Source organism: Protopterus annectens, chromosome 13.part0 (assembly GCF_019279795.1).
Source record: "Protopterus annectens isolate FY-2018-M chromosome 13.part0, PAN1.0, whole genome shotgun sequence".
NCBI lineage: Eukaryota > Metazoa > Chordata > Ceratodontiformes > Protopteridae > Protopterus > Protopterus annectens.
In genome coordinates, this window is record NC_056747.1 from 277,155,672 (window position 1) to 277,178,342 (window position 22,671).

At 40.5% G+C, this 22,671-nt stretch overlaps 1 protein-coding gene across 2 annotated transcripts in view; it reads left to right on the forward strand.

The window, feature by feature from the left end:
* Positions 1–22,671, forward strand: part of PGPEP1 (pyroglutamyl-peptidase I) — a 383,139-nt gene that overhangs the window by 272,768 nt on the left and 87,700 nt on the right. For both annotated transcript variants that reach the window (XM_044053836.1, XM_044053835.1), the window contains exon 4: positions 20,390–20,622. In XM_044053836.1, coding sequence (XP_043909771.1) covers positions 20,390–20,622 — 233 coding nt within the window. The remainder of the gene's footprint in view (positions 1–20,389; positions 20,623–22,671) is intronic.

The window sequence follows — 22,671 nt, forward strand, 5'->3', positions numbered from 1 at the left end:
TTTAAAGACAAGGAAACCAGTACAGCATTCTCCAGGACAGGCTTCTATGCCTAAGAAACAGATGCTCAAAATGGCCGAAGACCTAATTACTTTGATCAGGGGTTCCCATCCCCCTCCTCATAAGAGGCCTAGGCAAGACACTGAATATGATTCCTCTGATCAGGTTTCCATTTCCTCTGATTCCTCTTCTGATCAGGGATATTCTGTTCCTCCCTATGAGGATTCTGATGCTGAAGATTCTATAACTTCAGCTTCTCCTCCTGAGGACTATTCTTTTGGGAAAACCCTGCATACCATGAGGGAGCATTTCTATTGGGAGAGCCAGGATTATTCCGATTCTAAGAAAAGACTTAGAGACTTTCTTTTACTTCCTCAGCACAGACCTCTTGCAGTTCCCCCTGTTCTAGACATAGTAGATGATTGTTTTTTCAGAGTCCGGCCTGTCTCCAGACTCTTTACCTCCTGCCCCTGTTAAGCCGGACAGATACTACAGGGTCCCAGACTCCCATAAATTTCTTTACAAAAACCCAGAAAAAGGTTTACACTTCTGCTACCTTGGCTGTAAGGGCTTTAAATTGTCAGTTTCATATGCTCAAATATCAGCAATACTTAATGTCTTTGTTAAAACAAAAATTGTTGACAAATTCTGAATGTTCTGAGAACAAAGATTTGAAAGGATTTATTGCATGCAGCTGAACAAGTGGGAAAACATACTTTGCAATGTGGCTATGATTCACTGGAGGTCTCGTGCAGGGCCGCTGTTACAGGTTCTGTTATTAGAAGGCGTGCTTGGTTAAAGGAAGAGAATCTGCCTGATCATGTTAAAGCAAAATTATTGGATGCTCCATTACAGCATGATACTTTGTTTAGTGTTAAGGCAGAGGAGGTGTTAAAGAAAATGGAGGATAAGGCAAAATCTATGCAGACAGTAAAGGATTTCTTACAGGTACAGCCACCCAGATTTAGCAGGAACTGGCCCTCTAAGAATTGGTCCTTTCCAGTGTCAGACAGACCACAAAGAGGCAGATTCAGACGCCCTAGAGGCAGGCAACAGCCCCAGGGCTCATACAGGCCCAAACAATGGGGTGCTTCTACCTCCAAAAGCGGAGAAGACAAATCACAGCCTTATAGAAAACAGTCCCAATGACTTCCCTCTGCCAATGCTAATCACTTATTTTTTGGCAACACCCTTAGGGGGAAAGCTAGCACTTTTTTCACAAAACTGGCACAAGATCACCCAGGACAAATGGGTCTTAAGTATAGTCTCTCAGGGTTACAGGTTCCAATTTTACACCCTTCCAAAGGCAAAAGGCATGCAAGACCTGCCACGCAATCAATGGCAAGAGGCACAAAAATAAGTCTCATCTCTCATGGACATAGGGGCTATTCAGCCAGTGCCACAACAAGAGCAGGGACAAGGATTTTACTCAAGACTTTTCTTAGTACCAAGAAAGGACAAAGCCTGGAGACCAATTCTGGACCTGTCTATTCTAAGTACTTTTCTGGACGTCCCAAAATTCAAAATGTTGACTCTACAGCAGCTTCTGCCCATGCTGGACAAGAAGGCTTGGCTTGTAACTTTGGACCTCAAAGAGCCATACCTGCATGTCCCAATCAGACAATCTTGCAGAAGATACCTCAGATTCATAGCTAGCTCACTGCACTACCAATTCTCTGCACTGCCCTTTGACGTATTTACTGCGCTCAGGGTCTTCACAAAATGCCTGGCACCAGTAATTGCATTTTGCAGACAAAAGAGGAATTCAAATATACCCCTACTTGGATGACTGCCATATTCAAGCAAAGGACAAAGATATTCTACTACAGCATCTGGCGTTTGTAAAAAGATTACTAATTTTGCCTAGGGTACACAGTAAACGAAAAGAAATCAAAACTAGTACCCTCTCAAGAGTTAATATTCCTGGGTACAAGTTTAAATACAACTGCCCAGATGGCGTATCTCACACCAGACAAAGGCATCTGATTTCTTACTTCGAAGACTTGGCAACAAAGACCCAGTTAATCTGCAAGAAAAATTCTGCAGGCTCTGGGCTACATGGTATCCTGCATTCTACTAATTCTATATGCAAGACTGCATATGAGGAAACTACAATGGTATCTAAAAAGTGTTTGGACTCAACATTGCCACAGCCTGGAAACAGTAATTACTCTCATTCCCTGCCTGCAACAGGAATTTCAATGGTGGGCACAGGCCTGTCACCACAACAAGGGACAGCCATTCACCTTACCCACTGCCAGGCAGACACTAACAACAGATGCATCAGATTATGCCTGGGGGCACACATGGCAGGAAAATGTATTCAGTGCACATGGCCCACAAACCAAATGTATCTTCATATCAATCAAAAAGAGATGCTAGCTGTACAAAATGCCCTGACAGCCTTCAAGGACCTACTTCATCCAGGACAACTACTGATAAAGACGGACAATACTACAGTCATGTGGTACATAAACAAGCAAGAAGGCACACATTCCTACCCCCTCTGCAGGCAAGCCATGACTTTGTGGAACCACAGCATTGACTTATCAAGTATGTCTGCAAGCACAATTCCTGCCAGGAAAGACCAATACTTTGGCAGGCGAACTAAGCAGAAACCTCATGGATCCTCATGAGTGGAAACTGGACCCACAAATCTTCAACATGATAACAGGAAAATGGGGATGCCCAGACATAGATCTATTTGCTTTCCCTCACAACTGCCAGCTACAGAGATTCTGCACTCGGACTTATCACAAGCAAGCATGGAAAGTGGACACCCTTTCATTCAGCTGGAAAGCCCTTACAGTATATGCCTTCCCTCCTCTGCCTCTCCTCTCCAAGGTACTCCTAAAGGTCAGACAAGATAAGCCAAAAATGATACTGATTGCCCCAGACTGGCCACGCCAGCATTGGTACCCAATCCTAAAGAGCTTGTCTCTAGGCCCAGCCTGGACATTGCCTCTAATGCCTCATTTGCTGACCCAACAGAACAATCAGATCCTGCACAGCCAACTCAGAACCCTAAATCTGGCTTCATGGCGGATAATGTAATTATTCAGAACACACCTCTCTCTAAAGCAGTTATGAATGTTATTTTGGAGGCCAGGAGGGCCCAGCACCAGAAAATCTTATGCAGAAAAATGGAAGAGATTCTGTGCTTGGAACCAAGCGCAGGGAATTGACTCGCTTGAACCAAATATTCCTCAGATTTTGCAATACCTAACAGATGCTGGACAAAGGCCTGTCCTTCTCATCAATTAAGATCCATGCCTCTGCCATTTCAGCTCATTACAATACGAACCCGCCTATTTTTTCTCATCCACTGCTAAGACAGTTTCTCGGAGGGGCCAAAAACATAAGACCTCCAAGGAGAGCTCCAGTACCTACATGGGAACTCGATTTTGTCTTGGAAAAACTCACACTGCCTCCTTTTGAGCCTACCAGTACAGCAGAGATAAAATGCTTGTCATGGAAAACCGCTCTTCTCCTAGCAATAACTTCAGTAAGAAGAGTCTCAGAGTTACAGGCCCTAATGGCTGTGAAACCTTTTATTATTTTCCATCAGGACAGGGTTTCTCTAAGGACAAACTTGGCATTTATGCCTAAGGTAGTGTACAGCGTGGCTCTTAACCAAACCATACATTTGCCTACCTTTTATCCAAACCCACAGAATAAGGGGGAGAGACTTCTTCATACTTTGGACATACACAGACAGCTACGCTTTTACTTGGACAAGACTAAAGCCTTCAGAAAGACTGAGCAACTCTTAGTGGCATATGCTGCAGGTTCCCAAGGAAAAGCCATTTCAAAGCAGACTATTTCAAAATGGATAGGCCACTGCATTCGTTTCTGCTATTCACAACATGGCAAGTCAGTGCCCAAGGGCATTAGGCCACATTCTACCAGAGCAGCAGCCACTTCAGCAGCTTTCCTCAGAGGAGTACCAACCAAGGATGTTTTGGAGGCTGCAACATGGATTTCAGTGCACACTTTTACAAAGCATTACCATTTACCTCTCTACTCTAAATCCAGAGCAGGCTTTGCCACTGCAGTTCTGCAGGGCCTCATAGCCACTCCAAACTCTATTTAGGCCCAGCCGCCCAACCTCAGCTTTGGGATTCAACCCAAGTGTAATGACTACAACAGTGAAACACGATGAACATAGTACAGTTGTGTACCTACCATAAATGTAGATGTTCGAGTGTATTCACTGTTGCAGTCCAGGTTACCCTCCCACCATCCCCCTTTTTCTTTGCTGGGACTTATCTGTACCTATCTATTCTATACAACCTATGTGGTGCATTTGCTTGTAGATGAAGGTTATGTGCATGCTTTTTTATGATCATAATTTTTACAGCCTACCCTTTTGGGGGCACCTGACATCTGGGGCAAGAAAAACTGAAGAAAATGGTGTTGGCTGCATCTTTTATACCCCTGGCGCACTGACGTCAGGGAAGAGGCGACAGCAGCCGATGCCGGACCAGGACTTTGGAATTCAGGCCGATTGCGGGTAGCCTGCCAGCAGGATAACCCAAGTGTAATGACTGCAACAGTGAATACACTCAAACATCTACATTTATGGTAGTTACACAACTGTACTTTCAGTGGGTTGTCAGAGTGTATAAAAGGCAATATAACCATGCACTGCCTGAGTGCTTTCCATGGCTTTGAACCATGTTTCAGTAACTGCACAGATGTCCATGTTCTCCAGAGTGAGGACAGCTTCCAGGGAGTGGAGTTTCTTGTTGAGGCACCTAGCATTGAAGAGTAACACCTTTACCTTGTCCTGAGTAGCTTTTATTATCTTAGAAGGTTTGTCTGTTTGGCGATGCCTAAAAAAGGCACTATAGGGGTATATAATGTTATGGCCAATATCCAAAAGCCAGGAGGTGATGAGTGACGACCATATTTGACAAAACAGCATGGCCTGTCAGCCATGTCCTCCCAGGTTGATAAGTATTGGCTCCTTTGGAGTGACACCAGAGACTAAGCCAGTTATTAAAATAGATCATTTTCTGCTGGTATTGTGGCATCATCCTTGGAGATGGTACAATGCTGCTCAATGCAAGGCTCATACTTGCCTGTGACACATATTCTGAAAGGTCAATCATGTATCTCTTCATACAGTTCAAGGAGGTATGTCTCAGGTCATTCACTCCCACATGAACTGTGACTGAATCATACTGGTACTTAGGGGTAAGTGACCTGAGTGCTTGTGAATCCAGCCCCCTTACAGGCAACTAACTGTAACCTTCCACTTATGCAGACTGGTAAGAAGGACATCTGTTTGTCTCACAATCGAGTCTCCTATGACTAGAATATTGGTCGTGGAGTGTTTTGCTTTATGAGCATGGTAGTTAAGACACAATGAGATGTGGCTTTGTGTGTTGTGATGGGAGTTCTCTTGTTTGTGTACATGCAGTTTCTGAGGACTGCACCTGAGGGCCTTTGAGGTTTGGATAAGTTACATGTGAGCACCTCTGTGTGTATGTATATATATATATATATATATATATATATATATATATATATATGTGTGTGTGTGTGTGTGTGTGTGTGTGTGTGTGGTGAGTTATGTGTGTGTGTTGCTGACACCCTGTTTGTTGCTTTTAGCATCTGTATGTGAGAGGCTAGCCTCCAGTGTCAATGTATGACTACATCTCTCACATACTGTCTTTGTCTGTTCGAGAATTAAGTGGTTGTCAGTCTACATAAGACAATTGTTACATTGTCTCAAAATGCCAGTGTCCACCAAGCTGGATGCAGAGATAGCAGGAAAGTGCCCATCCATGGCTGCAGGTCCTAATATGTACTTGAAAGGAATAGGAGTGGAGAGTGTGTGTAACTGGATGAGGGAAGGGTGCTTACATGTTGTAATCTGCAGCTAACCTAACCTGCGATGCTGCCCAGTGCCAAAATCAGATGCTCTAGTCCTAGGTGCTAAAATAAGGTAAATAGCACAGTAGCAATGTTTCCAGATGTTTGCTTCTGTACAGGGCACTGGTATATTCAGCAGCTCCCTGCAAATGTGCCAAATTTATACCAGTAGTGTAAATACAGAAAACTGACTGAGCCCTGTAGCCAATGTGAAGATGACACTTTAGAGCCCTTTTGTGTGCTTCCCAAATCAAATACACCAGGTAAACACTTACTGCCTCTAGATGAGTAATCCCAGTCCTCCTAATGTAAAAGCACTGTAAATGAGTGGAATACTACCACAAACAAACTTAAAGATACAGATACAGCAGTATACTTTAATCACCTTACAAAAGTGTGAGGATTCAATAAAATTACTTCGCTTTATAGAAATGAGCCAAGAGCCACTCAGTTGTGCACAGTCTATAAAGGCATTAAAAACAAGATAAGCTGATTAATAAGCCCTCCAACCAGTAAAACAACTACATGCAGGAATCTCTAGTGTGTTCCCCAACCTTTACAGACCAGGGTACCACCCAGTGCCACTCGAAGGAAAATCCACTGACCTCATGATGTAAAAACACAGAAAAATGCTCACTACAGTGTAAGAATGCACTCCTTTATCCAGCAACTAGTTAGATAATGAATTCTGAGCAAGTAAATTAGTAGAAATGAAAATGAGAGGCAGAATGCACTTGTGTTAAAATTAGCATTAGAAAAGGCAAACAAATAATTCAGAATATAAACAGTGTAGAGAGGGATGAGCTTATAAACTAAACCAGAAAAATAAATAAGTGAAAGACTGTTATTACCAAAACCAGAAGAAGAGTTTAATTAAAAGGCGGTATATTATAGTGGCCAGTATGACCTCAAGTAAGGAAGATTTAATTAAAGAACTAGGTTTTATAACTAGTATGTTTATTTCTATGTGTTATCCAATGGAATTGGTACATCACATAGTGGATTAGGTTTTATCTGAATGTGGAGGAAAATTTAAACCGTTATTAGGTGAGGGACTTGCTACAATAGATGAAAGGGAAGTTTCTACAAAAAGTTCACCACCAAAGAAATTTAAACATGCCATGAATTTAGAATACAGTAAATGTAGCAAAGATATTAAGTATATATTGTAAAACAGTTGGAATATTTTTAAAGCGGACCTGGAAATTTTTTATCTACTGGGTTGGGAACCTTTATATACAAAACTGCACTTAATTTTAAAAATATTTTTGAGGTCTACTAGAATTATACACAATGAGCAAACAGGAGGCACGTGCGTCCAAGTGTGTGTTTTGTAAACAATGCACATACATTTTAGACATAGATTCATTGATTTTTAAATAATGCAGCCAGAATCAGGGTAGATTTTTACAAAGGGAACTGTCAAACAAGAAGAGTGGTTTATTTAGCAAAATACATGTCTTGCGTAGCATTTTATGTGGGCAAGACTGAGAGAACTATATAAAGTATATACGAGCATGGGTATGACATGAAAAACAGAAACCACAGTAACGCTTTATATAAACATTCTTGCACACAGTTTGACAGATTTCAGTTTGGTATAATTGAAAAAAGTACACTTAATCCTAGAGGAGCAGAATGGCAAACTAGGCTGGAACATATGGCATCTTAAGTTGTATGCTACCAACACCCCTGGATTAAGACTTTTTGTCAATCCAACCTTTATTAAAATGCAATGAAATTATAAAACGTGGGTTGTATTTTAACAAAGTTATGTTTAGATGCTTTAGTTTGTGCAATAGTGTTCAAATTCATATATATTTTTTATATAAATTTTTTGGTACAAGTTTTATTTAACTATGCATTGGTTTACACATTGCTGTTAGTCTTTGTTGATGATTTTTGGAGCTTTTACGTCTTTATTGAATGAATTAAGGTGATCAGCATTTCTAATTGGTTTTATTAGACTGTTCTATTTATATATATATATATATGAACTGTGTTTTATGTTACTGTTTATTCTGATGAAGTCCTACTACAGGACGAAAGCGCTCAATAAATTATTTTACTTGAACTCTGCAGCCTGGTGACAACATCTTCCGGCATTATCTTTTTTTACTTCATGAGCTTATAAAGCTCAGTTTACAGTAAGGGAGGGAAGTTTAAAATTGCCATGTTTAAAATGCAGATCAAGGAATAGGAGGGTGGGTAGGAAAAATAACTAGCAGGGAGTCACCAACAGTGCTTGTAGTTGTTGCAGGCTTGGATTATCAGAAAAGGCAAGGGTCAAGAAATTCATTGTGTATTTAAGAAACCAATTAGCCATTGAAAAAATGTGAAATGTGCAGTTTAGATAATTTAAATGTCTATCTCCGACATAGAACAAATGTATCAGGCAAAGCAGTTTTCTTAAATCAGAAAACAAAATGAAGTAGGTAAAACAGAAAGCCACTCTGTCAGTTTAAGCAACTCACAGGCAAAAAAAGTATAGGCTTATTTTCCTCGCCCAGCAGGGAGTCGCCAGCAGTGCTTGTAGTTTTTGCAGGATTGGAGTCTTATCAGAATAGTCAAAGACACAGAAATTCTTTGTGTATTTAAGTATCATTCAAGAAACAAATTAACCAGTGAAAAAATGGGAAATGTGCAGCTTAAATAGTTTGTGTTTTCTTAAATTTCTTAAAACAGAAAACAAATTGGAGAAGGTAAAACAGAACGCAGCTCTATCAGCTTAAACATGTCACTGAAAAAAAAAAAATATATATATATATATATATATATATATATATATATATATATATATATATATGTATGTATATATATATATATATATATATATATATATATAAATATATATATGTATGTGTGTGTGTATAGGTTTACTTTCCTCACACACCAGGGACTCGCCAACAGTGCTTGTAATTTTTGCAGGCTTTGGAGTCTGAGGAGAAAGCAAACTGTAATTTTTACTTTCCTAGATTATGTTCATTAAGCTTCCTTCTGGTAATTGTAGACTCAATTCAGATGAAAGTATTCACTTAGAAATATGGGGTCTAATGAAATTCTTTGCATGACAAGATTGCACTGCAGGGTTCTTGGGTGCCTGTTATTTCACATTTTTCTAGTAATCAGTGCAAGACTTGTGGTGAGAAAACTACAGTGAAACGTGAGCAATGTATGTACCAAGATGATTTCTGTCTTCATTGCAGTAAAGTAGTAGTTTCTGTGGTGGTAGTAAACTCCTCAGCAAGACAAAAGGGGTGCCTTTAATACCACCTGTTGTGTTGCCTCATTTGACAATAGTTTGTCTTGATTTTGCTTGAAGTCATGCATCAAAGATCTGTCACTGTACAGCTATTGGACCTTGAAGGAGGAGGTCACTGCATGTCAGCCATAAGAGAAGAAAGCAAGTACATGGCCGTTGACAACCTTCAAGAACAGCTTCCTTCCAGAGCCAGTGCAAATCATTGACAACACCACAGTAATGGGTATATGAACAAACAAAGAGGCATCAGCTCCTGTCCTCTCTGTTTGGAAACAATATTAATTTGGTTGTGGACAATTTTGCAGCCTTCTTCTTTCTGTAGTCTCTCTTTCATGGCATCAGTACATTCTCCTCATTCCTATGGGAAGCAAATATCTCTGGCTCACAGTTGGCAGCTGTCTCGTGCATTACTTCAGCATATAAAATTAATTGAAGCATGTTAAAGGTAGACTACTCATTTGAACAGTCAGATCTGAAGTCTTTTTTTGTTTGATTCTTCCTGTGGTTTATCTGATCCGACCTTGGAGCTTTCCAGAGGTTGGATTCCGGGCTCTGCATCTCTCCCCTTACTGTTAATTCCATCCTTTCCTCAGAGTGCCTCAGATCTCTTTGCCACTTGATCCTGTAGGATGTGGAATAAAAGTGGTCTGATAGTCTTGATCAGATAAGTGACTAATTTCACTTTTTTTGCATATTATTATTGAATATCAGATGTCTCTTCTCTTTTTACAGATAAATACCTTTAGGCAGTTCAGATAATTTAGTCTTAAAATTATTTTTTCATTTATTATAGTTTTCCTTCAAAAAAGGTATATTTTGATATATCTAACTACTACCTTATTTTTTCTTGGCTATTATAGTGATTATTGTAGTTTTCTATCAGTGTTGTTTCTGTACAACTTTCCCTTCTGTAATCATGGCTGACAAGGCCATTGGTTTCAAAAAATGTTCAGCCTCTAGCCATAACATCCCCCCTAAAGATCAGCAGTCTGTGTTTGTTTGGTCGTCACCTGTTTAGACACAAGGTATGAGGCCTGTGCCCCTTTTGGTGATTAAGCTCCTCAAGAGCGATGAGACAAGTTACTGTTAAAGGGCCTTCTTCCCGCCAAGGTGGGTAGTTCAGCTCCAACTGTAGCAGAATCATTTTCTCTGGTTCCAAAAATGGGCAGACATTATCTGTTTAAGGAGAAAAAGAAAGGTAGAGAGGGAACAGTCTAAGAAAAAAAGAAAAGGAACTTAAGAAAATGTTCCAAAATTGGTCACCGGATCTGATGGATATGTCAAGTCCAGCTATGAAGACTTCATGGTACTGTGATCCGGAGCCTAGCCAGATCTGATCACCTATTATTCCTCAGTTTTTCACCAGAAGTGGTGAATTCAAGATTGCACTCCCCCTTTCTCTAAGAGAAGCAACCTTCTCAGCCACCTTCAGTGGCTTCATCATTCATATGAGGAGTCCATCGAAAGCAGATGACAGGCTGATGCAGATTCAACTTGGGGTCCTCCTAGTCCTGACTCCTTCAGGGGGGTGCTGAATCAAGTCCATGCTACCACTCCATTGCTGTCTCCTGTACTGGTCTGCTTGTCAGATCTGAATCCTCTAATCCAGGTCTACCTAGTACAGCCCCTATGTCAGCACCAATGGGCTTTCCTTACTTTTGCAACTCCAGTGGTTTCTGATCAGGATAAGTTTCAAGACTGAAGCATCTGAACAGGGATTTTGGTGTCAGGGTCAACTATGAAGTTATCAGAGCCATCTCTTCTTATTGGTTCCTTTACTCTTGATAGTCTCCGTGCCTTTATCAGCCTCAGAGCCGGGTCGTGTTGCTGCTGAGGGTATCTATCCTGCCTTTGTTAGGGGATATGTCTTCAGCTCCAGTAGTGACATTGGCTTTCAAGACATTCTAAAGGGTCCTCTCTAAGTCATGAGAGAAGGTGACTGTACCATTCTTCGTTTCATCCCAACCTTATTGCAGTCTGTTTCTGTGTCCACTCACACTGATTGGCAAGGAAAGTCAGCCTCACACCGTCTTGAGGATACTCATCAAGTGAGCTCCTCAACTGATTGTGAGCCTTCTGCGGAAGCTCCCATAGAAGAAGTTCCTAGGAAATGGATATGTAAGAGGAGGCATTTGGACTCTTCACCTGAGTCAGTTACTAAAAACATGGACTTTGAAGAAAAGGGGTACCCACAATCCTCTATTAAGGACATTTTCTTTGGAGGCATTTTAGCTCTAACGAAACAGTGAGGGGGTCGGTCATCAGAAGCTCCTGCTTCGTAGGAGTTCATGTTCCTGAGGGTATTGGGGTTGTCTCTTCTACTTCCTTGGTGGATCCAGAGCTACTTTACAAGCTCGAAGTTTCAAAACTTTGAACAGCAAATGGTCGAGACCATAAGATTGAAGTTTTGAAACTTTGAAATTGGAATAATTTTTTTGTTTTTATTTTTTAATGTTTTTGCAGGAGGGGCCCCCTGCACCCCCCCCCCCGCACCTTTTGCTAAATAAATATACCATCACTAAGATCACACTACAGTGAGGAAAATGGTAAATTTCCCATTCTGTGCTGTACAGCAATTCAAAACATTGGAAGTTTCAAAACTTTGATCTTATTGTCTCGACCATTTGCAGTTCGATTTTGAAACTTCAAGCTTGTAAAGAGAATCTGTGGATCCACCTGCTGATGAGCTTATAGACCTAGTCTGTCAGCAGGCCTGGAAGGAGCCTAATGTGGTGGAGCCTATTTCATGTAATCCTGACATAATTTTAGTAGCTCCTAGGATTAGGTCTCATTGGAGCAAGGGTCTCCCCCAGTAGATAATATGGTTGTGTTAGCAGCCAGTAAGAAAGAACTCTCCAAGGAGAGTTCATCTGTCCATTCCCCTAACAGAGATTAGGGCTCTGGATAGATTTGGGAAATGGATGTATACTTCAGTGACTTTTGCACTCAGAGGACTGAACTACCTCATGTATATGACTAGGTTTCAGAGGAACTTGACAAAAAAATTGATAGGATCCCTCTCGGGTGATCTCCCTCCAGACATCCAAAAGTTGGTGGAGTCCCTGTTATGTACCCTACAGTCGATGTCCAAAGTGTCCATGCATCTGATAGTACGTCGAGGGCAGTGGGAAGCAACATTGCCATTCACTGGCATGCCTGGATACACCTTTGCAACTTTATAGAAGGCTTTAAGCTATCCTTTATTAATGTCCTATTTGATGATTCAAGACCCTTAGGACCTAAAGTTAAAGATGCGCTTACTAGGAGTGAACAGGATGGCAAGACCCCCTCTGTAGTCAGAATTCATTTTTCCACACTTCAAGGAATTTTTTTTCTGGGAACCAAAAAGGGGAGGGAAGAAGTTGCGGTTCTGTAAATGCCAGGGTTTTGCTCAGGACATACTTGTGGACTGACCTCCCTGAGGTGGTAGGGGAGGGTTGTTTTTAACGGACATTGCTGAAGAGGCAGAAGCAGACTGCAAAATAAAGGATTTTTTGGTCCTTTCTTGGAGAAATCCTTTCAGTGCTCCTGAATAGCTGCCCAAATGCAACACTCTGAAACAGTTATGTATGCCTGTCCCTGCATCATCAAGTCTGGCAGGCCATCACTTGAGATTCTTGGGTGCACTGGATCATCACAAGAAGCTGCATTATTCGCTTTGTTTCTCATTCTCCAAACAAAAGAGAATTCTCAATGTCCCAACCAAGTAGATGGAATTAGCAGTAGCAGAAGTAAGAAAGCTAGTCAAAAAGAAGGTCATGCAGCGGACCTACTTGGATCCAGAGTCTGCTCAAGGTTCTTTTATTTTCAAAGAAAATAGGAGACCGAAGGCCAGTCTTGGACCTAAGCCACCTCAGTAAGTTCGTGAATCAGACACAAGTTTTCAGATGGTCATAGTACATTCTATTCTACCTGTTCTGAGGAAGGATGACTGCATGTGCTCCATATATCTCAAGGATGTGTACAATCATATCAAGATATTAAAGCAGTTCAGGTTATTTCTCGATGGGAGCCAATCACTTCCAGTTTGAAGGGCTCTCCTATGGTCTCACCACAGCCCCCCAGATTGTTCACCATATGTTTGGAAGAGATAGCAGGTCACCTCAGACTGCAAATACTCCAGGTGTTTCCTTGTCAAGATGATTGGCTCCTTACCACTCCAACCAGAGATCTACTGGTGCATTGCAGGGACTTCTTCCTCTACTGTGGCCCCTGCAGCTGGGAATTACAATTAAGAGTCAACCAATGCTGATACAGCAGATAGAATTTATTGGATGCCACCTGAACACAGTTTCCCAAATTGCCAAACTTCCTCCTTCCAGATTACTCCTCTTATATCAAGCAGATTCTCTTCACCACCCTTGTCCTCCAGTAAAATTTGTTCCTTGGCTTTTGGGGTTGATGGCCATGATGGTCACTCTGGTTCCTCAAGCAAGTTACTACATGAGAGAAAGGTACTACATGACAGATCTGCAGTGGACCCTTAAGGGTCCAGTGGTTCAAAATATTTCACCCCCTCGCCATGCACCAATATGCTAGAAACACATCAGTTGGTGGTTGACTTCCCCCATGGTATCATGTTGTTGAGCTTTTTCCTTTCCACAGTAGTAATAACCACGGACAGTCCCCTTATAGGGTGGATGGGTGGGGCATTTTGATGGGAAGACAATACAAGGTTCATGGTCAACAACAGAGGCCAGATTTCACATCAGTGTCTTGGAAATGGGGGCAGTCCTCGTAGTGCTGCAAGCCTTTCAGGGCTCCCTACCTGAGGATGCGATTTCAGTTCAGTTGGGCAACATGGCTGTAGTCTGGTACCTCAATGAACAGGGTTTGACCCACTCTTACCCTTGTGCAGAGAAACCTTGACAGTGAGCCAATGGTCAGTATCTTCACATCACTTTCTACTCACAAGGCACATCAGGAGGACTTCCAGTGTGCTTGTAGACAAACTGAACAGGTCTGTCCTTCTCCCTTACGAGTAGTCCCTCAGTCAAACAGGGCAACATAGATTTTCAGATACCACAGCCAACCTTGCTGTAATCCTTTTGCCTCGTACCTAAACAACAAATGCAGCAGTTATTTTGCCCTGATCCCTCCACAGGGTCAATCACTGAGGGATGCTTTAGTCCACAATTGATCCCTGAACCTTCATTATGCTTTCCCCCTCTTCCTCTGATAACCAAGTTTCTTCAGTAAGCCAGAAGGTGCAAAACCAAAGTGATCCTCATTACCCCCTTTTGGTTTCCCTTCCTCTGACCTTGTGTAATTTACCCACCCCAGGTATTTGACACCCATCCAGTCAGATTCACCAGGACTTAAGAAATCTGGAGTTAACCACATGGTTTCTCCTATGCTGATGGTGGCCGGAGATGCCAGGCTGTCTGTCTATACTTGTTGTTCAAATTTAATTTTGTTCCCAGAAGCCCAATGCTAGAAAGCTTTATCTCAGTAAATGGAAGACATTTACCAGATGGAGGTCCTCTAGACCCATTTTCAGTCCCTCTTACATCTATTTTAGATTTTTTTGACAGAATTGTTTCACAACAGTCTAGTTTCTCCCCCATCAAGGTACAGTTGGAGGCAATCTCCAGTTTTCTTGTAGAACAAAATCAGGTGTCTAGTACTTCTTTAAAGGTCTATAAGGCATTTTTAAAGGAACCTTTCTTTTATTACCTCTAATCAGGTATCATGTTCCTCCATGGGATATCACTATCATGCTGCAGGCTTTGACAAAATGCCTGTTAGAACAGGCATCTTCAGTAAAAGTTTTTCTCTTGGAGGACTATATTTTTAGTAGCGGTTATATCGGAAGGGAGGATTTCTGAGTTACAAGCCTTACCATGAAAACCCCATTATCTAATTTTCCATAAATGAAGGGGTCTCTGAGAGCCCTCAATTTACACCAAAAGTAGCTTCTGAAGCAAACCCAAACCAAACCCTCGGTCTGTCTGTGTTCCTCCCAAAATATTCTAACGTAGAAGAATATGTATGAATTTGCTAGATGTTCATCAGCAACTTTGTTTCTGTTTGCATAAAACACGAAGTTCAGGAAGTCTTATGAGCTTTTTTGCCTTCCCCAAAGCTAAATTTGGTCAAGTTGCAATTAAATTAACTCTGTCCAGGTGGCATTCTGATTGCGTAACTTTTGTCTACAGTCATTTGGGTTTGACCTTGCAAGGAAAACCAAAAACACACTGCCAGGGTGGTTGCCGCTTCTGGTGTCTTTTTGGTTAGAGTACTATTAATGAGGTTTGTGCTTGCATCTACCTCAAGGGCTTGTATATCTTTTGTCTCCACCATTCTGAGGACTGTCCTTCCTTGTTACCACCTAGGTATTCTGATAGCTTGAGAATCTGTCTGAAATGTTGAATCGGATGAAAACACAACATTAGATATAAAAGTTATGTGTTTGCCATAATGATGGATCTGTGTTGTCTTGTTTTCATCCTTTTCAACATCCCTCCCTTCATTCCCCCAACTGAAATTGTCATTTAGATCCTGGTCAAATGGTTGGACCTGATCAGATGGATTGTCTCTGAACAGCCTGTTTCTGGTTCTCTGTCATATTGCCATTGTTGCCTTTTTTATGTCAGGTGAGACTGTACATCATTGTAATAGGATGCTGTATTCTGGGAGTAAGAAGACAAACCTGATCTGAGGTACTGTGAGAAAAGGAGGAAATTATGGGTAAGGGGATGAGTCAGAGCCCTTGGTCCAAGCTCTGGAAAGTGCAGAGGTCAAATCTGAGTAGATCCTGTAACGCAATGATTGAACTGGAAGAAAACAAGATAGCACAGATTTAGCATTATAGTAAGTACATAACTTATGTTTCCCAACTTTTTGGGTCCTGTTTTATCACCAGGCTCAACATTTGGTGTATGCCTTCCCACCAATTCCAGTGATTCTTAAGGTTCTTCTAAAAGCCAACCAGGAAAAATTGACTGGTTCTTATAGGTGTAGCTTGGCTAAAACAGATGTGGTTTCTCTGGCGATGCAGGTCACTTTTTACTTGCTGGTTATCTGTGAACTAGACTCCAAAGCCTCAACAAGAGAACAGGGCTTCAGTTGCATTTCAAGCCTCTAAACCTGTCAGCCAGTAGAAGATAGACTACTAATTCCTGACAGTAGTTTATTTTCTTCAAAGATGTCAAACATTGTGAAGAAGACCAAGAGACTTCACACTGGAAAGTCATACCTACTGAAGTGGATATTGGACATCCTCTCTAGCATTACATCCTTTATACTACCTGGTTCCAAGATTCCTAAACAGCTTCAGACTTCTTTTTGAAAGCTAATCTTGTATATTCTTCTATTAAGGTTAATGTTTTAGTTATTGCATGCATTCCTGTTTTTCATTCTGTAGTAAACATACCTCCCAACCATACCGAATTACTCGTTTTTTACTGAGTTTTGGGGTCCAAATAATGGGGTGCCATGATTCCCAAGTGGCACCCCTTAATTTCCACTTTCCCGGCTTTATTTTAAATTTTATTTTATTTCTTTTGAGCTGATGTCATTACATGCATGATGACGTCAGCTCCGTGAAACAGAAACAGCCTGTTAGAACTGAGTTGAAGGGCTCAACGTGCATGTATTTCCAGCTGCTCAAAGGTTCCAAATCCTTAGCTGGAATCAAGGGTGGATATCTATGCTGCTGCGAGCTGGAATCAAGGGTGGATATCTATGCTGCTGCAAGCTGCCATTATGAGAAGGAAGGGTGTGTGCCTATCGGAGGAATGGACAAAGCAGAGCTGCCTGCAGAGGTAAGAAGAGCTGCCGCAGCAGAGGTGTGCAAGGCTGGATATGCTGCTGCTGCCATTTTTATGCATTAGAAGCAGAGGCCATTTTCCATTATTAGAAGCAAGCAGAGGGTGTGTGTAATTGGAAGCAGAGGCTGTTTTCATTCATTAATAGCAGAGAGAGTGTGTGTGTGTGTGTGTGTGTGTGTGTGTGTGTGTGTGTGTGTGTGTGTGTGTGTGTGTGTGTGTGTATAACATGCCCCAGGTGAACATACCTGGTGGCTAGAGGAGGTACTGAGGCTCAAACCTTGTACCTTGGGTACAGATAACAAGAGCCTAAAGTCCCTACCCACCACCACTTGTGAAAACTTTATGCCTCATATTTTTGTTCTGTTCCTCATAAGATCTGTGGTGGATTTTTGTGGTAAATCAGTGAAAGATTGAATTCACTAAATAATGACAGGCATTTCAATTTCAGACTTCATATTCTTTAGAAAATGCATGTAACACAAAACCTTTTATTCTAGTATTTTTCTAAGTTTATAAGATCATTATTTGAAATGTGTCCCTATTTTGGGGGCTGTATTCCCTCATTATTGGCTTTGTCCAATTTTTTTTGTGCTAAAAGGTTGAGAGCGATGGTGAGAAGTGAGAACTGAATTCTGTATTACCCCATTATTGGCTTTGTCCAGGTTTTTGTGCTAAGAGGTTGAGAGCTATGGTGAGAAGTGAAAACTGAATTCACTAAATGATAACCATTTAAGTTTGTCTTCCTATTGTTCAGGGAACTGCTGATATGGCATAGTTGTATGTTGCTCTGATTGTTGGGCACAGGGTCCTGGGTTCAAGACTTGGCAGTGAAGCACATGGTAGTAACACAACATGTTATTCTAGCAACTTTCCAAAATTATACAAACAATGTTTAAAATCTGTCCCTGTTTTCCCCCCAACACATTTTGAGTTTTTCCAGATGTCTTGTACTGCAAAGTTGAGAGATACAGTTGAGTATCGAGTGGATTTTACAAGGAGCTGAGAGCTTCAGGGAAAGAGAAGTTTAGTGTTGCTTATGCTAAGTCTGTTTGCATTGTTAATAGCATAACAGTACTTGCTTTTGATGCATGAGGCTGTGGGTTCTACTCCTACAGTATGTAGATCCATTGCTGATACAGTACTGTGTTGTTGTACTTTTAAAGGGGGTGGGTGTAACACGTCAAGGGTGTAGCCACAGATACAACAGAAGTGAGAAAATGTCATGCACAAGGGCATTTGTGCCTTAGTGGAAAGAGCAAAAAATATCATTAACCCAAGTTCAGGAACAGAAAATCATAATTATTTTGTTCTGTGCTGCATTATAAGAAAAATATTTTAAATAAGTACAGTACATTTTCCAGCATTCAAGATAAAATAGATATTTTTTCACTGCAGACAGGGGAGAAGCAAGAGTGGCCAGTTAACAGTACCTGGATTACAGTGATAGTCCCGATGCTTCAGGATGAATGTAGGAGAGAGAGGGTCTGTCAGTACTTGGACTAAAAACTGGAAGTCTTAAAACATGCAGTTCACCTAGTTTATTTTGTTGTGCATTTACAGCTATTGAGTTGTTCTGATAACACAAATCAGAGTAAGTCAAGCAAAAAACTGAAACTGAAAATAAGTTTGAGAAGCTATGCAAGATGCACATGGCTTACACTATTGTTATTATATATATATATATATATATATATATATATATATATGTGTTTATATTATATATATATATATATATATATATGTATGTATAATCTAAATGTGTGTGTGGAAGCAGACTTTTATGATGGAAATGTTCTGAATTGGTCAGTTTTGTCATTATTGGTTCATGCATTTTGTTTCATTGCCTACTGGAAAAATGTTCAAACAATAAATTTAAAATGCGCTCTAAGTCTTAACAAGTGTGCTGTATTATACAAGGAATATAATTTAATGAAGTCAGGAAGGTGTATCAAAGAACACATGTATGTTTCTTGTTTTGTGTGCTAGGGGCCTATGATTTGAAAACAGCCCAAAGGCTATCTTTACCCACCACTGGCCACTGTGGCCGGATGCATTTTCTTTGGATGTGGTGTGGGTTTCAGTGCTTTTTCAATGAATGAGCAAAGTTTTAAAGCCAAGTCTGTTTTTATTGTGAGACAGTATTGCTTTGTTTAGCAAATGTCAATTAGTGTTTGTGCATTGTGCTATAAAATGTAAAAATAAAATCCAAATAATCACTGTAGAAGTAATTTAAGCAATATGCACATTAGTGTTTATGGTAAATGGGGTAAAATAGCCAGGTAATGGGACATTGGAATGGCTGCAGGGGGACTCTGGTGCCATATTTTGGTTGTCTGTTCTTCAGTTTGCATTTGAAAGTTGGTACCCTACAATTCCATATGAGTGAGTGGGATTACATAATTATGTATGCAAATTTTTTATTAGCGTGCAGATTTGTACCTATTTATATGAGCCTTGTCCAGATTTTTGATGTTTCCAGGTTAAGAGGTATGATAGTAAATCCTTCTGTTTAGTTTTTTAAAGGAATCTTACACTTCAGCCCACCAAAAAGGCAAAATCTTCCATTCCAAGATTTTATGTTGCAAAAGTTAGTTTACTTCCCTGTGGCCATCAGACTCTGTGGACAATAATAATTATCCTTCTTTAAAAATCTCTTTTCTTGTTATTCCTGAAGATTAATCCATCTTTTACAGCTGTACCAAATACGTTGTCAAGTGTTTCCATAAACCAATCATTTCATCTATCAGCATCATTATCCTAATTAGTAGTATGCGGAAGAGCATTTTTTGCCCAAGTTAGATGTTCACTGAGAGATGAGATGAAATACTAGAGGAACTCAATCTTTAAGGAAAAAAATGTTTGTATCCTTCCAGAAAGGAAAATAAGATTTGCCTGTCTGAAAGAGACCGTAGTACAGTTGCCTGAAGTATTGCTGGGGATTGCTGTACAAGTACAGTTTTATTTTAGTATGCAACTTTATAGTTATTTGGCTATGCTGTTCTTTCTGTGACGTTGAATGTAGGCCTACATTTGGATCTGTCAACCAGAAACACACATCTGCCTGTGGAAATTTTTGCTAATGAAGGCACATGCTAATAGTGTTTATATGAGAGCCTCACACCACCAGCATTGTATATTTACCAGAACAAGACCGCTTTTAATCTTTGAATGTAAAAAAATTAACAGTGCAGCTCAGTTGGTGATGAAACTCAACTATTATAGATTACTGTTCATGTGATTTCTCCTCAAATATTTCTGTTACGGTAAGCATCTCACACAATTGCACATTTTGTTTAAAAAATGAGCAATTCTCTCAGTAAACAAAGTTGGAGTCACGGTGCATGTTTCATTAAAGTGCAAATGATAATGTAAAAATTTAGAACTTTAGTAAATGCTGTTACTTTGGTGATACTTTTTTCCATTGTAGCTTCTGCTTTGCAGTTGACAATGACTTGGTATTTTTATTTTACAATTTAGTTCATGATCCATGTCGGAGTATCTGGAATGGCTCAGACAGTAACACTGGAGAAGTGTGGACACAATAAAGGCTATTCTGGCCTGGATAATTGCAGTTTCTGCCCAGGGACTCACTGCTGCGTAGATGGGGGCCCAGAGTGTATTGATTCAGTTATCGATATGGATGCTGTATGTAAAAGGGTGAGAGCTTCAGAGCTGGGTGTAGACGTTTCTGTGTCTAAAGATGCTGGCAGGTAAGACTTGATATTATTGAATTCATACTTAAAGGTCATGACTTACACATTAGATAATTGTTTACAACTACATGAATTGCTTTGGTTAATGTTGTCTCTGTACTAGTTTTATCTTGCAACATACCAAGAAATGAGCACTAACTGTGAAAAGGCAGTAGGAAAATGTATGTGGATCATTTGGTGCATAGAGACTTAAATCACCAGTGGAAATGGAAAGTTATTCTTGCTTTGTGCAGATCATTGCAAAGCATAGTTGGGGTACTGCATACATTTCTGTAGAGTCCATTTCAGCTGTGACATTGACAACAGAGTCTTTGCAGGAATGGTACAAGGTAAACATTAAAGAACATTGTAAAACCAGCCAAACCATTGGGGAAAACCAGTGTGATATATAGACACTCATACACAGCAGGTTGCATCTATGCCCATTAGTTTTATGATGCAGCATGACAGCCTCTGTGTGCATTTGTTATATAGCTCCATAGGCATCAGGATAGATATCCAGTATGTGCCAGAGGTGCCCAGCAAAGGTGATCTTTGCATCCCTATAAAGTGTTACTTGCTGTCCTGTGGGCTTGAACTGATAAAAAGCCTTACAGCATTCATGAGTGTTCCAGAATGGAGAAGAAAAGTACTTGCTGCTCATGTTTCAGCTAATCCATAACAGAAATTGAGGGTATCGTCCAGTAAAAAAAGTGGGAGAGTAACAGACATTCAGTACTCACTCTAAAGGAGTGGTCCATGGAAGCTGAAATACAAAGAAATGGCATTAGTTAAAATGCTAACATGAAAAGTATAGCCAGAGACCTTTTTTTTTTTTTAATGAAATGAGTTAATGATTTCACAAGCTCATAGCCTGGGGCTGATCTTTTTGAAGGAAGAGAGAAATGCATTGCTACAGGTTTCTTTTGTGGAATTTAAATGCTAGTACTGTTTCACACACTTGTTATCTAGATGGGTTTAAACTAGAGAAGAAAAAACATATATTCAGAAACAGGGAAATGGGGAATTGCTAGCAGTATCTTGATTTGCACCTGAAGAGTTTCTTTTGTGATGTTTGCCCTTCTAGGAGAGTGAGTGTGGGTGTGTGTTTTTTGTTTGCACTCACCTTAGGGTGGACAGCAATTGCTGACACCATCCTGAAGTGAACCTAGGGAATTGTGCTTTACTGTTTTCACTGTATTTGATTGTGTGTGCTCATGTGTGTGTGTGCTCATGTGTGTGTGTGCTCATGTGTGTGTGCTCATGTGTGTGTGCTCATGTGTGTGTGTGCTCATGTGTGTGTGTGCTCGCGTGTATGTGTGTATATGTGTTTGTGTGCGTGTGTGTGTGTGTGTGCGTGTATGTGTGTATGTGTGTGTGTGTGCGTGCGTGTGTGTGTGCGTGCATGTGTGTGCGTGCATGTGTGTGCGTGCATGTGTGTGTGCGTGCACGTGTGTGTGCGCGCATGTGTGTGTGTGTTGTGGGAAGTCGAAGACATTGCTGCTGAAAGCTTCAACAAATTTAGGGTGGTATAAATATCCTAAGGATTTACTGATGACTATAATTCGGGTTTACAGAATCACTTCCTATTATGCTGTTTTTTTGCTGACTGTTACCAAATGACCATCTTAAATAGCTGTAACACTGGAAAAGGCAGAAAGGAATTACCTTGAAGTTTGATGTGTATTATGACAATAATCCATTGCTGGAGTGGGGGATTGCTACAAGCAACTGTCATTAAATGTGTAAGATTAGCATGAATTTTGCACTTTGTGAGAAGTCTAAGAAGGCTAAAATGCAACAAAAAGGTATTAGTTAAAAAATCAGCAATATACAAAATACAAGCAAAGACATATTTCTTGTAAACTATATTTATTTAAATGATGTTTTCGGAAGCTGCCAGCAGTGGACTGATTATTCTGAAGGACATCCCCTGGATGTTATCCTTGAATTAGTGCTAACCTAATAATGAATGTAACATTGAAGGGATCATCTTTGGTTGTTCATCATGTCTTTTAAATTGGGGGGGGGTTGTAGTCCCTGGTGAAAATTTATGCATACACAGAG